The sequence below is a fragment of the Schistocerca nitens genome, chromosome 3, assembly GCF_023898315.1.
Source record: "Schistocerca nitens isolate TAMUIC-IGC-003100 chromosome 3, iqSchNite1.1, whole genome shotgun sequence".
Classification (NCBI taxonomy): domain Eukaryota; kingdom Metazoa; phylum Arthropoda; class Insecta; order Orthoptera; family Acrididae; genus Schistocerca; species Schistocerca nitens.
In genome coordinates, this window is record NC_064616.1 from 570,934,787 (window position 1) to 570,953,075 (window position 18,289).

Sequence of the window (18,289 nt, forward strand, 5' to 3'; positions counted from 1 at the left end):
CCTAGTAGAATAAGTAGCTGAACCTAACCATTTCAGCAGATCATTGATGTGTTTCTTCCAATTCAATTTCTCATCCATGCACACACCCAGGAATTTTGAGTATTCTACATTAGCAACAGACTTCCGTTCATAGTCTATATTTATCAATGGTGTTATGCCATTTACTGTACAGAATTGTATAAACTGTGTTTTCTCAAAATTTAGTGAGAGTCCATTTGCAGAGAACCACTTAATAATTTTCTGAAAGACATTATTTGCAATTTCCTCAGCTGATTCTTTCTTCTTGTGTGTAATTACTATACTTGTATCATCAGCAAAAAGAACTAACTTTGTATCTTCATGAATATAGAGTGGCAAGTCATTAATATACACTCCTGGAAATTGAAATAAGAACACCGTGAATTCATTGTCCCAGGAAGGGGAAACTTTATTGACACATTCCTGGGGTCAGATACATCACATGATCACACTGACAGAACCACAGGCACATAGACACAGGCAACAGAGCATGCACAATGTCGGCACTAGTACAGTGTATATCCACCTTTCGCAGCAATGCAGGCTGCTATTCTCCCATGGAGACGATCGTAGAGATGCTGGATGTAGTCCTGTGGAACGGCTTGCCATGCCATTTCCACCTGGCGCCTCAGTTGGACCAGCGTTCGTGCCGGACGTGCAGACCGCGTGAGACGACGCTTCATCCAGTCCCAAACATGCTCAATGGGGGACAGATCCGGAGATCTTGCTGGCCAGGGTAGTTGACTTACACCTTCTAGAGCACGTTGGGTGGCACGGGATACATGCGGACGTGCATTGTCCTGTTGGAACAGCAAGTTCCCTTGCCGGTCTAGGAATGGTAGAACGATGGGTTCGATGACGGTTTGGATGTACCGTGCACTATTCAGTGTCCCCTCGACATCACCAGTGGTGTACGGCCAGTGTAGGAGATCGCTCCCCACACCATGATGCCGGGTGTTGGCCCTGTGTGCCTCGGTCGTATGCAGTCCTGATTGTGGCGCTCACCTGCACGGCGCCAAACACGCGTACGACCATCATTGGCACCAAGGCAGAAGTGACTCTCATCGCTGAAGACGACACGTCTCCATTCGTCCCTCCATTCACGCCTGTCACGACACCACTGGAGGCGGGCTGCACGATGTTGGGGCGTGAGCGGAAGACGGCCTAACGGTGTGCGGGACCATAGCCCAGCTTCATGGAGACGGTTGTGAATGGTCCTCGCCGATACCCCAGGAGCAACAGTGTCCCTAATTTGCTGGGAAGTGGCGGTGCGGTCCCCTACGGCACTGCGTAGGATCCTACGGTCTTGGCGTGCATCCGTGCGTCGCTGCGGTCCGGTCCCAGGTCGACGGGCACGTGCACCTTCCGGCGATCACTGGCGACAACATCGATGTACTGTGGAGACCTCACGCCCCACGTGTTGAGCACTTCGGCGGTACGTCCACCCGGCCTCCCGCATGCCCACTATACGCCCTCGCTCAAAGTCCGTCAACTGCACATACGGTTCACGTCCACGCTGTCGCGGCATGCTACCAGTGTTAAAGACTGCGATGGGGCTCCGTATGCCACGGCAAACTGGCCGACACTGACGGCGGCGGTGCACAAATGCTGCGCAGCTAGCGCCATTCGACGGCCAACACCGCGGTTCCTGGTGTGTCCGCTGTGCTGTGCGTGTGATCATTGCTTGTACAGCCCTCTCGCAGTGTCCGGAGCAAGTATGGTGGGTCTGACACACCGGTGTCAATGTGTTCTTTTTTCCATTTCCAGGAGTGTATATTAAGAACAATAAGGGACCCAAGACTGAACCCTGTGGGACACCATTCTTGATACCTCTCAGTTAGAGGACTCTGCTATTTTTTGTAGGCTATCTGTACTGTTAGTTTCAACCTTCTGCATTCTTCCAGTTAAGTATGAATTAAACCATTTGTGCACTGCCCCGCTCATACCACAATACTTAAGCTTATCTGGAAGAATTTCATGATTCACACAATCGGAAGCCTTTGAGACATCACAAAATATCCCAATGGGTGATGTTCGGTTATTCATTGCATTTAATATTTGATCAGTGGAAGCATATATACTGCAGTACTCTGCATTCATCTGTATTTCTTGAGTTGATGCCAGTGTACAGGACATCAGGTACAGTATCTTGATCACCGTTTTGAACTTTGTTTTTTGCAACTTTATACAACAAACAAAGGTATACTGTACTAAACAGAGTGACGTGTGTGTCCACCAGTGGGCACACAGCATCCCCTGCTGTGTCCGCTGGGAGCCTCGCAGCAGTCAATGTGTTAAACTATACCTAGTGCCTTCATCATCTTCTTCTTCTTCTTCTCCTCCTCCTCAACATTTTCACATCATCACTTACCTCCTGTTCTGTTAAGTCTTAGTTGTGATCCTCAGTCTTTGCCATTGTCTCTTGCAAAAGTAGGAAATTCAGTAGTACAGAAAAAGTTTTGTTCACTGGACAAGAAAGTAAACAAATTTTAATTTTTGTATGTGGTGCAAAGGTTTTCATTGTGGCACCTTACGGAGCACCTAACAGCTTTCTTGTGACCTTACGTTTATTTCCACCTTCTAGTCACAAGGCTTTTGCAAGGCTATTACTTCCTCTTCTCTCTTCTAAGAATTCAAATGGTTAATCTGATACATTATCGGAGGTAACTCTTGCCTCCATTTTCAGTCTTCAAACCACAATACTTTAGACCATATTCTCCACTTCCTTTTTGACAAACTTCATCACATCATTTTCTTTTATTTGATCTTTTTTCTCTACCTGTCCTTTCTATCAATTCCATTACCACCAATGACTGACTTAGCTCCTAATTAGAATGTAAGTTTATCTTGTCACTGGATCATTGAACATGTGTGTGTAAATATTAGGCTTGTGAATTTTGTCTTAAGTTAATTCTTGAATTCAATTTAGGAATCAATAGAAAATGGCATGAGCTATATTCTGGTCTCCTGTATATTTTGATACCAATTTGAAACACTCATGCTATAAGTCAACCATAATATAATTACTCTGGTTCATACTTTTTCTGTCTGGGGGGAAGGGGGGCAATTCTTTACTTACTTATAATTTTAGAATATTATAAATACTTTATAAAATTCCATCAAGAAACATAAAAATTCATGAGCCTTCTTTGAGGCAATGTAATTTAAGACAAACATGAAAGACCACCACAGTGAGAGATAGAATTTTCATGTTAAATAAGTTAAGGTATCTGGCACATTTCTGGAAGACATGGTTGGAAAAAGTAGCAGTCATGCTTCCTTTGTCAAATCCCCTAAGCTGATGAGCCCCATTTAACTTTGACATCAGTTGTTCTTTTTTCATCATTGGGATAGTTAATAACAGTACCACAGGAGAAAGTGGTTCACCATTAGTGAAGGGTACATCCAATGGGAATACCTCTGATGGAGGCAGAAGATAGTGACATTATGACTGCATAATCAATTAGCTAACAGGTTAATCTGGTATCTACATCTACATACGTACTCTGAAAGCCACTGTATGGTGCATGGCAGGAGGTACCTTGTACCACTACTAGTCATTACCCTTTCTGTTCCACTCATATAAAGAGCGGGAGAAAAAATGACTATCTACATGCATCCATACGAGCCCTGATTTCTCTTACCTTATCCTCGTAATCTATATGCGAAATGAACGTTGGCGACAGTAGAATTTCTCTGCAGTCAACTTCAAATGCCAGTTCTCTAAATTTTCTCAATAGCGTATTGCAAAAAGAATGTCATTGTCTTCCCTCCGTGGATTCCCATTTGAATTCATGAAGCATCTCCACAATACTCGGGTGTTGATCGAAGTTACTGGAAACAAATCTGGCAGTCTATCTGTGAATTGCTTTGTTGGCTTCCTTTATTCCAAAGTGGTGGGAATACTAAACACTCTAGCAGTCCTCAATAATGTGTCCCACTTTTTTCAGATGAACCACACTTTCCTAAAATTCTCCCAATAAACTGAAGTCAATCATTTGTCTTCCTTGCTACAGTCCTTACATGCTCATTCCATTTCATATCACTTTGCACTATTATGGCTAGTTATTTAAAAATGTGATTGTGTCAAGCAGCACACTACTAATGCTACACTCAAACATTACGGGATTGGTTTTCCTACTCATTCTTGTGTCTGGCTCCACGGAAGGTGGATGCTTGCCACAGGTAATGAGCCTAGATGATCATTAGAGGGCACAGTCTCATCGCAGCACTGCACTTACAGCATGAACGTGCCCCACTCATCTCCCCACCTGATTACGCTGGCCCATACTGTTCCTCGTAGCTGATATAAACATGGCTGCCCAGCGAACAGTCAGTCAGTCAGTCCTATGGTCATGTCTGATATGCTAGTATCCACAGAAAAGAAGATATAGTAATTAACTGAATTACTGTTCTATCAATGGCTATTTATACATAAAATGTATTATTCAAACAGGAAAGAAACTTCAGCATTGGAATCCACTTCAAAATAACATGGCTAAATAATGGGATTTCCCTTTCATACTGGAGTATATAAACAGATTTAACAAGCGACTGCTTCATTTGAATCAGCAAACATAATATGCAAATCATATACATAAGTGACATGAAAGAACATGTAACTTTCATTGAAACATGAAAACGAGGAAACCAAACACAAGCATTACTTTTAGAATTTTTTTCTGTACACTTTCCATCGAAAAGATTCAAAAGGAGTAATGATTCTTTATCACTTTAGTCATGTAACAATATGTAATTGATTGCAGTATAAAAATGAAGACAAAGTACAGTTATACTGATGCTTCCCGTGTTACACAGTCTTCGAATGAACCAACATTAACAGTGTTTTACAGTATCAAGTAACTTATTTAGTGAAAAGTGTCCTCGAAACTTTATTTATGACAAATCTAATCCAGTTTCATGCAATACTTAGGACACCATATCAAAGTGAAAGCAGGAAGATCTGAACAGTTTCATCATACCAATAATTGGGAAGCAGTAAAATTTTCCTACCAGAATTATAACTGTGACACTAAATGAAATAATAAGAAGTATTTTGTGGCCTATATTGTACTGCCAGTTTTCAACTCACATAGTATTTCTTTTTTAAGTTGGCAAAAAAGATGTGACATTTAATTCCATGAGATCCTGACATTCACGACCAGTAGTAACATTAAATTTGAGCCATGGTGATGCAGCAGACCTCCTGCCATTTCCACTGCACCATCAGAAAGCACAATATACATTGCATATGATTCTCATCTCAATTAGCAGTGTATTTCAAGTAGAAATTTTAATTTATTTGTCAAAAATAGGAAAACAATTTCTAAGTGAAACTATCACAGCACTGTTGAATATGTTTTCCTCCATATCTATAGACTAAGACATTCTAATTCTGCAATAAGATCCATGTGTCTGAAGTCATCTGGTCTTGAATTAAATCTCTCCAATAGATTCAGCCGTTTCTCATTGTCCTGGCCGTAATACATTTGTAGCTGATTTGCCAGACATTGGGATTCCTTTCCATTCTGGAAACAAAATTATCATTATGGTCTTTATAAATTGCACAAAAAATTTTATTATTCTCACATTCAATACATTAAACACAGCACCCCAGTAAGAATGTACAAAAAAAAACAAATGTTCAAATCACAACCGAACAACAGGCATACATACAAAAAGAGCAAAACAATGGATTAAGTAAAGACAACACTCCAACATGTTGAGCAGTAAGACTCAATGACTAGCAAACACGCTGAACAGCAGCGTCCATAGGAAGGTGACTGCAGCTTGTTCAACACCACTTACGAAATTTATAAGAGGTAATGCACTTGGTGTAGGTGTAAAATTAAGACGAAATTTTTCACGGAGAAGATTTTAGGTGATGTGACACTGTCAGTTTTGGGCAAAGGTCTTAAGTTTGCACCTACACTAAGTGCAGTCAGGACCTCTTATAAGTTTTGTAAGTGGTGTTGAACAAGCTGTACATCGCCTTCCTATGGATGCTGATGAAGAAATAAGAAGGGAAACTGGTAGGGTTCTCCTGAAAGCTCCTCCCCAACGCAGTAATATAATCGCTGAAGAAAGGGCTTCACTACAGAACCTTCGAGAAGATCCAGAAATAGTGGTGCTGAAGGCAGATAAATGTAATTCTACCGTTTTGTTACCTTGTGGGTTGTATTTGGAGAAGATGTATAGTCTACTTAGTGATATTACATAGAGGAAGACTGATCAAGACCCAACAGCATGTGTGCAATGGAAGACGTGGGCACTTTTGAACTCTTCCTCGTTAGCTCCAGAGACCACACGGCAGCATATCACCGAGACTGTATGGTATTCCTAAAGTACATAAAGAAGGTCTTCCTTTACAGCCCATAGTGAGTAATATTGACGCATCCACACATGATTTAGCCAAACATCTAGCTTCTTTGCTGAGACCACTGGTTGGCAAATGTTCACACCATATATGGAACTCTGCTGATTTTATCAACAGACTGGGGGCTCTGCACTTAAGTAGTTCGCATCTTCTAGTGAGTTTTGATGTAGTTTCCCTTTTCACAAAAGTACCTCTTGCGGATTCCTTGATGCTAATTGGTCAACAGTTTGAATTGGACATCACTGCTTTGTTTCGACATGCTCTTTCCTGCCTAAGGAACCTATTTTATGTTTAACCAGGAATATTTTGAACAGTCTGACAGTGTCGCCACGGGCAGCCTCTGTCTCCTCTGGTGACTAACTTTTTTATGGAGGATTTTGAGGAAAGAGCACTTGAATCAGCAGTTTGTAAACCAACTGTTTTTTGGAGATACGTCAATGATACTTTCATAGTGTGGCCCACGGAGAAGAAAAGTTAATGGAGTTTTTTCATAATCTTAACTCCATCCATGAGAATATTCGATTTACTATGGAACTAGAGACAGATGGTTGACTTCTTTTCCTGGATGTTTTGGTTAAACAGAAGAGTGACGGCTCGGTGGGACATTCTGTTTATCCTAAGCCCACTCACAGTGATTTGTACTTGCATTCTTCAAGCTGCCATCACCCATCCCAAACCCTTGTGCACAGGGCACATACAGTGTCGGATGCAGAGAATTTGCCTAAGGAACTTGCACATTTAAGGACGGTGTTCAGAGACAATGGATACTCAATCTGGCAAATTAACAGGGCTTTCTCAACTAAAGCCAGGAACAGGGAAGTGGATAAAGAGGAGAAGCACCAACCAAGTCCCTAGCTTTTCTTCCCTTCATTGGAAATATCTCCTTCAAAATTGCGAGTATTCTTAATCATTTTCATGTGAAAGTGGTTTTTCGTCCACCTTCTAAGATTTTGGATCTGCTGGGATCGGTGAAGGATGATTTGTTACTGTGGAAGGCGGGAATTTATAAAATACCATGTCAATGTGGTATGGGCTATATAGGACAGACAACGCATACAGTGGAAGAGCATTGTACGGAACATCAACGTTGCACTCACCTACTTTAACCCATTAAGTCTGCAGTTGCGGAACATTGTATTTCCAATGGACATTCAATGGAGTATGACAAAACTTCAATTTTGGCCACATCAACAACATTTTGGTACTCCATTATCAAGGAATCCGTTGAAATACGCATTGCGGAAAATCTAATGAACCGTGACAGTGGTTACCAACTGAATAACGCGTGGATTCCCATTATCTCTGAAATTTGCTCAAGACGAAGATGTCAGAAGACTTCGATAGCTGCGGCCAGCGACAATACTGATGGCAGTTGAGTTTTGCAGTTCCAAGAGTGAGGGTGCTGCTGCCCAACAGTGTGGTCCTTCTGTCTCCGCGACTTCAACACATGTGCAGCAGTACCATCAGCGCACCATATAAGACGGAGCGGAGAACGTCTTTGTCAGTCCTCATTCGGCTCACCTGAAGATGGCTGGCAGTTGTCCAGCCGAAATATCGTGGAATTAAGTTTACGACAACTGGCTCCAATCCCAAAATCTCTTTGAACAGTTGATTTGCCGGGAAATTTTTAAATTTTACGTGTGACATATTAATCTTAATACAGATGGACAAAATGTTATTAAATACAGTGTATACTGCTCATCATTTACTTCTCATGTGGTTGTTTATAAGAATATGAACACAAATTACCAAATACAAGACACAAATGCACACACACATCTGGCTGGCACCTGTACATAACAGCAGAGGCAACCATATCCCCAAAGTCCTACATGAGATTCAATTGCTTCCTAAATTGCTGAGCTCATCCCAAAACACCTATGTTTCCTATCTCTCCCACTTTCCAATATTTGTAAGTGCAACCAACCAAGCCATTCCATCATGGCCGATTTCTATGCCCCCAATGAAAGGATCTCTTCCCATATGGGCCAACAGCAAGTCATTGCCTGCAGCCTATCCTCTTACATGATCATCATCTTCAACTGTTGTTACACAGTCACTGTGCCTTTATCACCATGTCTGAAGAGAGTTGGAAGCTTGTACTAGCTCACCTCATTGGCATCAAATGGCATAAATTAGCATGTCAATGAGTTCAAATGAGGTACTGGGTAATGAGTTTGACAGAGTGTGATATGGCAGTGATACATGTGCGGAACCATTGGATAGAAAAGGGTCACACAAACTGACAAGGGAATGACATGAAGGTTATGGGCTGTGTACCAAAGTGATTATTCCTTCCACTCCAAGCAAGTGTACACTCCAAAGCAAATGGATGAAGCATCTAACACAATCATTACTAAGCCACTCTAACATCTATCACCATTTTAGGAACACTGTCATCAATGACTAAATGTATTTTGTTTTGGTCAGTATCCCAGAAATCTGTGATAGTATTAATCTCCAAAGCTAAATTTTCTCCTGTGTGAGAACCTACAAAAGGCTTCATAGTAATGACTTAGTGCTCCAGCTGGAATTCAGTAGGCAACCAATGAGCTGTAAATCTCAGGACACTGGCACTATTTTGAAAACAGATGCATGCATCAGAAGTTACAGAAATCAAGATTGGTAAAGTTTATTCAAAGAGTGTCATAAATCCAGTCCTTTCTACAATAGATAATGACTCACTGTCTAGTGCAATAATTGCTGCTGTTAAACAATGATATTTTTGGCTTTTGTGTCATTTATATCCCAAAACAATTTTCTTTCAAACAATTCTGACAGTCTATTGCTTTTCTGGTGATACTGAAGATGAGTATGTACTGGAGGTGGCTAAAGATGGTGTAGGAGCAGCAGCACCTGTGCCTGTATTAATTGCTCAGAATTTATCTGGATGTTTCATTTTCAAATGATTTTTCATTGCTGATGTACCTGTAGACAACAAATATTCCACTGTGTCTCAGGTATGTTAGATATTTTCTATCAGTTTCAATGGTTTTTTATAACTAAGTTTCACAAAAACATTCATGTAACCCAAACAAGCATAATTAAAATGAGTATTCGATAAATAAGCACCTACTTGAGGAAGTAGGTGCTTGTCATCTTGTTGATCGATTTAATAAAACAATTTAAAATGAAAGACTTAAAGACAAGTCAAAACAGTTATTTTTCCTTCCGCACCATGAGACATTTGAACTCGGCACAACAAACAAACATCAAACTTATCACTGTCACACTTTACATACAAATATTCCCAGACAGGCGATATTATGTTTACTGTTGACAGTTTTCATAATTTGTCATACAACTAACAAATTATTTTCAGTAGTAACCTCAAATAACAAGTGAAAGTGATCACAATTTGCAACAAATTAAACAGTCAACTCAACCAATCAGTTAGTCAATCTACATGTCATTTGCTCATTTCACTCATAACAACAACGCCCGAACTTAAGTGAATCTGAAACATCCTGGCAGATTAAAACTGTGTGCCCGACCGAGACTCAAACTCGGGACCTTTGCCTTTCGCGGGCAAGTGCTCTACCATCTGCCTGCTCATCCACACCTGCCCTCAGTAAGTTTGTTCAGACCTACAAATTAAGACTGCTCGATGGCAATGTTCAGCTGAATACCTGGGTTATAGGATGGAGACATCCAATATGTGGCTAAACAACAATCAGTTTCATCTCCAGTATATTTATTGTTTAGGTTGAGGATAATATTTTCACATGTATAGCGTTTTGTGGCAGTTACGGACGCCAAAAATTGTAAATCTTAATCAATAATATTAATAAAAGAAGGGAGATGATATGAGTCTAGGGGCACCAGCCAAAAGAGAGGAGAATTCGATTGAGTTGATCCTCCTATGTTTATGAACGACTGACAACTTGAGAGTTTTTTTGTTGGAGTTATTTGACAACAACAAGACTATTTAAACAATTCTTTATGCAATAAATAAATGCGTAACGTGTTTGGTGCTGTTGGAATCAACACTCATATGCAAATTTTAATAGGTTTAGTTTCTCTATACACCTAAGTAGTTGTAGGAGTTGTGACACAGTGGGCAGCAAGCTGGCCCTGCATGGACTTAGAATTTTGTCAAGTCAGTCCATGAACTCACAAACAGAACACAGATAATTGTTGTTAAACTTTATTTCTTTGTGAGATAGTGCCTGGAACTTAAGCAAATGAGCTTTGACATTATTTCTTAAGCTCTATGCTTCCATGGGAATGAACTTAGTGAAATATAATTTGCTCCACTACTGAAGAACTATAGATGCACATATAGACTTAGGTGTTAAATAAACTGAGCATTGATTGAACTTCAATAAAGCAAATGTCACATACTGTTATTTAATGACAACTTATATACATTTATTTCAGCTTGAAAACTGATTAGTTACTAAAACATATTAATTCGGTGTTGTTGACTCTGTACCAACCACAAACAATACCCCAGGATGGAGTGTCATGCCCAACCCTCTTTTGATCATTCTTTATAGACCATCAATTTAAAGAACCCATAAAGAATTTAAATTTGGATGGCCACATAGAGAGGTGAACCTTGTTGCTCCTGAATGTGAACATCTTAACCACTGCACCAACTCAGTCTGTGACAAAGAATGGGGGATGGCAGCATACAGTTCCTGATTATCACAATTTCTCCATCGTTGCTGGACTAAATTCCAAATCCCATAACAGTTTCTTAAGGGTATAACATGAAGTTAGTATCACTCTGTCTGTCAGATGGGGATTTCAGGCTTGGAAGTCACTTTGGAATTATTTGAGAAGAGCAGGTTATGTGATAGCATCACAAGTCACTCTCTCCTTGTCAACTCAATCACAATACTTTATTTTCAGTCATCTAAACTTAAAATACATACTTCTTAAAGAAAAGGCACATTTGAACACAGAAAAATGTTTAAGTCTTTCCACTAGGTGGGTCAGGTAGCCTTCAATGTCTCCAAGCCTATAACTAACAATTACTCATTAATCATGTAAGTGGTCACATGCTAATGTTTAAACCTGAACATGGTCACTTCATGATACATACCAAAACATCTTTATTGTAATCTCCGCGCATTAGTATAATCCCCTTGGATTGCAGTTCTGCATAATGAACAAGTGTAAGACATTCTGGTGCATTTTCTTTATAGGCCTGCAAAGAAAGAGAATATGTATGAAGCACACAAATAGCAAAATGATCATGCTTGGCTGCTGAGAAAAAGAAAACAATAATATGAACTGACACCTAACACTGTAATACTTAGTTTCCAGGATTTTCGTACAATTTTATTATTGTTGTTATTTTGGTGGTTGTTTGAAAACTGATCTCAATGACATACTAGATGCAGCTATATTCTATATCTAATATTACAGATGCTGTTGTTCTAGTACAACACCACTAAGATGTGCATTCCAAACCCCATGCTTAAGTTGTTTATTATTATTATTATTATTATTATTCACATATATAATTAAAAGGATTTCATAAAACACAAAGAAGTTACAGACATTGGCTGCAAGTTGGCACTGATAAGCAGAAGATCTGGGTTCGAATCCTGGTGCAGCACAAATTTCCAACTTTTCCCCTTGATTTAAATCAATGCCAAAAGAACACACACCACATATATATTTATTAAGACTGAACATTTAATTTGCTTTGCGCAATAATTACAGGATAATATAATAATAGGTGATGCACCTTCACTCATGAAGTGTGCGATTTTAGAGATCACACATCCATACAGTTCACAGGCCTGCTTATAGAGGCCACCTGGATCGGCCAGAAGGCATGCTCTGGTGAGCCACCAAAGAACCAGTATTAGTTAAGCAATTGCAAACAAGTGCTCGTCCTATTCTGTAACCTGCATTATTGTTGTCCAGTCAATGTGTTCAGTGCTACGCACAACCTGTACTTCATTGTATCTTGCATATTGCTCTATAAAGTACTGTGTTCCAGAAATAGTGTTGGTTCTTGCTATAACAAACTTGGCGATGAGTGAGGGTTATAATTTCTCCACGTGTTAGTGGCAGTGCTAAGTCACCCAACAAACATCTAGATGGAAGAAATAGTCAAACCTATCATTATCCAGCAGTAAGATTTCGCAGAACAACAGCAGGCTCTCACCACTGCTCTCAGTCAAGTGGCATCTGCATGTTTGTGGTAGGTTACTCTTCCATCAGAGCAACTGTCACCCTTCCCAGCATATGATGAATTGGGTTAAGATTGGGACTCCTATGAGATGCGGTTACACAAACATTTCCAGATTTCTTGCATGGGTGATGCAACCCTGTGTAGGGCTTTCTTTCTTTCCTGGATTTCACCTTGCATGTATCAGTTGTGAGCCAACTTGCACTGATGCAAGAACCAGCCAGCTTATCATTTGATGAAATGTGCAAGCTTTTCTCAACCTATTACTGTGACAGAACATATGTCATTGTGATGTGCGTAGAATTTTACCATTGTCAGAAACAACCAAACCACTCTTACAATGCCTGGACTGAAGAATTACATGGGTTGAGCTGTTCTTGTAAGCCCATCACAATTCATACATTGATCACAAGATGCCTGATATTATTTGTCTGGCCACGGATAGGGAAGTCCACGAAAAAGCACTTCAATGTGAAAATCCAATGCTTACAGGTGTGCTCAATACAGCACAGTCCTTTGAAGCATCATGAGCCACAGACGATCAGATTGCTGCATGGAGGGAGGTATCTGAAGTTGCTCAGTCAACCTATGTTTGGTACGTTGCAAGTGTTCAGGATGACGGGGAAGCCATTGCAGCAGTACAACCTTCAACTCAGCATCGCATGAGGCAGCGCTGGTTATGGTCACAGACTGCCTCACAGCAACAGCCGTGTGCCCTAAGCATTGCGCTGTTTGCAACAAGCGCCAAAAGAAAGCCCACATTACACCAATTACCTTGACAATGTCATCGTTTTGGGGTCTTCAACCAAAGACCACCTTAGCAGTCTTTGATCATTGTTTTCTGTTTAACTGTCAGCAGGTCTAAAGTGCAATCTTTCCAGATCTCAATGTTTTTAGCCGTCAACTGAGTACCTAGATTTTGAGGTTTCTCACACAGGGGTCAAGTCGTTGCGTCACCACACTGACACAATCATGGCTTTGCTGCAGCGACCTCCATTAAGGAACTGCAGGCCATTTCTAGGTAAATTTATGCTCTACTGTAAGTTTTTACTGGATGCATCTACTTTTGCTCAGTCCCTGCACATGCTTCTGCATAAAAATGTGCCTTTTTTCTGGACCCTAGCTTGTGACCATTCAGCCAGGTCAGCATCTCATGTTGGCTACAGATGCTTTTCAGCATGGTCTTGGCATGGTGTTGGCCCACAAATATGCGGAGGGGTCTGAACAACCCACTGCTTACACTTCTAAGACTTTAACTCCCATACAGCAGTGGTATTCTCAGATTGAAAAGGAGACTTTAGCAATTCTGTTCACTCTCTAAGAAATTTCACGTCGTCTTTTATGGTTGTAAGTTCCATTTCATCACTAATCATAAGCCACTGGTTGCACTTTTTAACCCTTCAGCTTCCGTGCCACACAGAACAGCAGATCGTTTGCAGCAGTGAGCTCTCTTCATCTCCCGTTATCTTTACCAGATCCATTACCAGCTGATGGCATAACACGCCAATCCCGGTGCCTTATCTTCCGATCGGGCTGGACCTGACATTTGATCAGGACCAGTTGCTTTGTTTCTATTTAGATATTGAGAACCAGAATGCGGTCACTGGTTTTCCCATCACTAGTGCCACAATAGCATTGGTCTTCATCGCAGATCCTGTACTTAGTCAGGTTCTGTCTTTTGTGCAGTACAGGTGGCTGGAAAAATCCTCGGGCCGTGCCTTGGATCCCTTGTTATTACTTCTCCTTCCAGCACCACCTCTCTCTTTTTGATGTGGTTCTTTCGTTAGCTTCAGAGGACACTCACATCTGGGTTGTGATTCCCACTTCATTATGCCATAATGTATTGTAGCAGCTGCATGTTGTTATGTATATTAGCCAGGCATAGATGGGGGACATTACGTGGCTTATCGCCGCTTGCACTCACTGTATTTAACAACAGCCAGCCCCACGGGCGTCATTTTATCCCCTGGCCAACTTTGTAGTGCCCATGGGAGCATCTACATGTCGATGTTGCAGGGCCCTTACTAAATCAGTATTGGCTCATTGCAGTGGACACCTATTCCAAGATTGCCTATATGGCACACTGTCTGTGGTGGCTACTGTTTCAGCCTAGTCTAAGATTTTTGCAACTGAGTGACTTCCGTATACCATGGTTACCAATAATGGCCCTCAGTTTGTTTCTCAAGAATGTGCATCTTTTTGTCAGGCTATTGGCATTCACCATCCATAGCCCCCCCCCCCCCCCCTTTCATCTTCAATCTAATTGTGAGGCCAAACGCATGGTTTGGTCATTTAAAACTTGGATGCAGAATTATGTATGCTGCAGGTCCCCTGAAGCTGTTTCAGACAGGGGAGGGGGGGGGGGGGGGCAAGAGCTTGGCAGAGCTGTTACATGGATGCCAGACACCCTCCTTCACCTGCTGCATCCATCACTGCATCATCAGCTCTACGACGGTTCCGGCCGGGTGCACTTGTCTGGGCTTGTGATTTTGGCTGCAAGCCAAACTGAGTTCCTGCCATCATCGAGCACTGCCAGAACCAGTGCCTGCGCATCGTCTGCACTCCCAACAGGCCGATGTCTCGTCACTTCGACCAGCTGCGGCCACGCATAACAGGGTCTGTTCCGAAAGGCCCTCTGGCTTCCCCACCCCGCCGATGCCTGTTCCTGTGTCGCAGACAGCCCAGTTCACACCATCATGGGGATTGCTGTCTGGCAGATCACTGTCTGAGGTCCCTGCCTGCACTCCCACTCCCCGACTCCTGACAACAGTGCAGTCAGTGCTGCCCCTGCTGCTATAGCTGTCGCCGCCACCTCCACCTCTGTTCTTGGGTCCTGTGTGGCTGTCATCTCCGATGCATCAGCTGAAGCCCCTAGCACACCTGCTCACTTCAATGGGGACATCACTATTGAGACACTATCCCCTGTCCTGCCCTAAGGCCTCTCACAAGAGGGGGGGATGCCATGCCAAAATGCCCTTTCATTACTTCCACCCCTACTCACTGATTCCTTCCTGACACGTGCTGCAGCAGCCACTGTCGTCAGGCATTGAAATGGACTTCAGCGCCATCATTGGTGTTTTCCATGACCAGTAGTCTCAGTGCTGTTTTTTCCATACTAGTGCTTTTCTTCAACACCTAGTGTTTTTATGTATGTATGTATGCAGGTATGTATGTGGTTTTCACACCCCATAGAAGAGAGGAGTGATTTACCTTCACTCATTAAGCACGCGATTTCAGAGATCACGTCCACACAGTTCACAGGCCCACTTATAGAGGCCACCTGGGTTGGCCCCCTTGTATGCTCTGGTGAGCCACCAAATAAACAGTATTATTTAAGCGATTACAAATGAGTGCTCAGACTATTCTGTAAAATGCATTACTGTTGTCCAGTCAATGTGTTCAGTGCTACGCACAACCTGTACTTCATTGTATCTTACATATTGCTCTATAAAGTACTGTGTGCCATAAATCATGTTTGTTCTTTCTATAACAATAGGTATGAATAATAAAATATATTGTTATAGATGATTGTAACACACATTGTTCAGTATTGCCATTCAGGCACCTGTTACCACTAACTAATTACACATGGATGTGTTTCATGAATATAATCAAAGCTTTTTTCTTTGAGTAACTGTGCCTTTTATTCAACATGCACGGCGTAGAACAGGGCCGGCCACAGCGAGCCAAACTTTACGTGAGACTGGTGTGCGGCCATGTGTGGGCCACACTTCAGCCTGTCTCAGCTTTGTTCGTAACTTCCTGTATGTGCTCGTTACAATGCAACATTTCATTCAGTGTTGCACTGTGGCATATTTCAGTCGGCACAACTCTCTACAGTTCAGCAGACTCATCTCAGCGCTGCTTTCCCTTTGCTATTTGTTCGTGGAATGAAAACATGTATTATGCAGCCACAGAAGTGATGGGTACCATAAATTTGCTATAAAACAATATTACAATACCATGCAGAAAGAATTTAAAGATTTAGTTGGCAATGAAAGAGCAAAATATTACAATGTTTGACCGACAGGATTCACTGTTCAGTACATCAAGAAGCACTTTGTGCTAAATTTGCAGGTGTGCAGCACGATACGAAATTGGTGGTATGAATATTCATATCTATGAAATCGCATGCATTATTCTACTGTTGACTGCAATGGTTTTCGATGGAAATGAATGAGAATGGAGGCTTTATATATTACTGCAAAGTAATTTTATTGACCCATGGGGCATGCCAGGAATGATTTTTCGATTTAAAACTTAGTATTGTTGAACTTGTGAAAGAAAAAGTAGTGCAAAAACAAAATTTAGAACATCCGGAATGGATTGAGAACCTCACACTTGAAGTGGACTTGACTGCATACTGCCCACAGTAAGACAATGCGAGGTGAGAAACAAATTCTTTCCAGTTTGATGGGGAGGCATTAAAAAAGAAAATTGGGTTATGGAAGGGACACAGTCTGACAAAAGTGCCCAATTCCCTAACCACACTGCCTTTAAAGAAATACGAATTGTGGCCTTGAAAGAATTACAAGCATAGTTTCCTAAACGTTTTGAGGACACTGCCACTCTTACATCTGTTTTCAGGCCCATTTGCCATTTCAGCTGAAAGCGTCCCTGTGCATGTACATGTGCAGATGTAGCTGACTGACCTGCAAGGTAATTCCCGCTTTAATGACAAATCCTTTTACATTAAAACTACACAGGACATCTACATTGATATTCTCAGGTAGAGTATCCATGTCTCCATAATGAGATTGCAAAAGAGTAACAATATTTTGATTGACATATCTGTGTGAAAGATATTTTTTTGACTATGAAATTAAGTTAGTCCCAGTTGTGGCAACTTGAAGGCAAAAATCTGTGAAACTGTAGGTGTCTGTTTGCTGACAATTTGTACCAGATACAAATTATATTGTGTCTTCAGCATAGCAAAAGTAACTGAATAATACTGAAAATGTGTTTTGTTTGTGATATATGTTGTTGAGAAATGCGAAATACAAAACCAAGTCCTATTCAGTGTGACTGCATAACCATATAAATGCAATGCATTCACAGTTTTCCCATCTTCCCCCTCCTTACACTCACAGAGCATCACTTGGCAGTAGGGAAAATGTGCAGCAAGGCTGAGCACTATGGCACTGGTGCCCAGGCATGGCCCACAAGCCAAAATCTTGGCCACCACTGATGGTTTATGCATTTTGATTTGTTTCGTGAAATTAATCACTGACACACTGTCAAGGTGAAGTTCAAGAAGAGACCACTCTTTTGTAATATTTCAAATAATAATCAATATCCCACGTATTCTCAATGTACAGAGTGGTTACAACTAAATTTCCACTATTTGAGCCAGTGTATACAGAAAACTATTTACGGTACAGATACCCAACTTTATAGGAATGGTGCTCACACTATGCGCAGCAGAATTTGCATGTAGTGTCATGACTTGCCGTTAGGCACCTGTTCTGGTATGGCGACATATGGTTGAAACGTAACCATGAAGTGGGCATTACAGTAGCAGACGGTCAACGTGAGTCTGGAAAAGGTGAGGAGGGCTTCACTCAAAGTTGTTTTACCAAAACAACATCAATAGTACTGCTGCTCTTCTTAAGTATTGATACATTAAAGGGATATGGAGAGGTCCTCTTTCTGTACCGGAGTTGAAGAACATGATTAAGAAGTTTGAATTACTTGGTGATTTGGAAATTGTTCCTGGGAGAGGCTGATGGTCAACTGGACCACAA

General features: G+C 41.4%; 1 protein-coding gene across 1 annotated transcript in view; it reads right to left on the reverse strand.

Moving 5' to 3' along the window:
- Positions 1-5,296: 5,296 nt before the first annotated feature.
- Positions 5,297-18,289, reverse strand: part of LOC126248477 (ATP synthase mitochondrial F1 complex assembly factor 1) — a 66,882-nt gene continuing 53,889 nt past the window's right edge. The window contains exons 6-7 of the mRNA XM_049949493.1: positions 11,445-11,549; positions 5,297-5,546 (exon numbers count right to left, since the gene is read on the reverse strand). Of these exons, the coding sequence (XP_049805450.1) occupies positions 5,391-5,546; positions 11,445-11,549 (261 nt within the window). The 3' untranslated portion in view covers positions 5,297-5,390. The remainder of the gene's footprint in view (positions 5,547-11,444; positions 11,550-18,289) is intronic.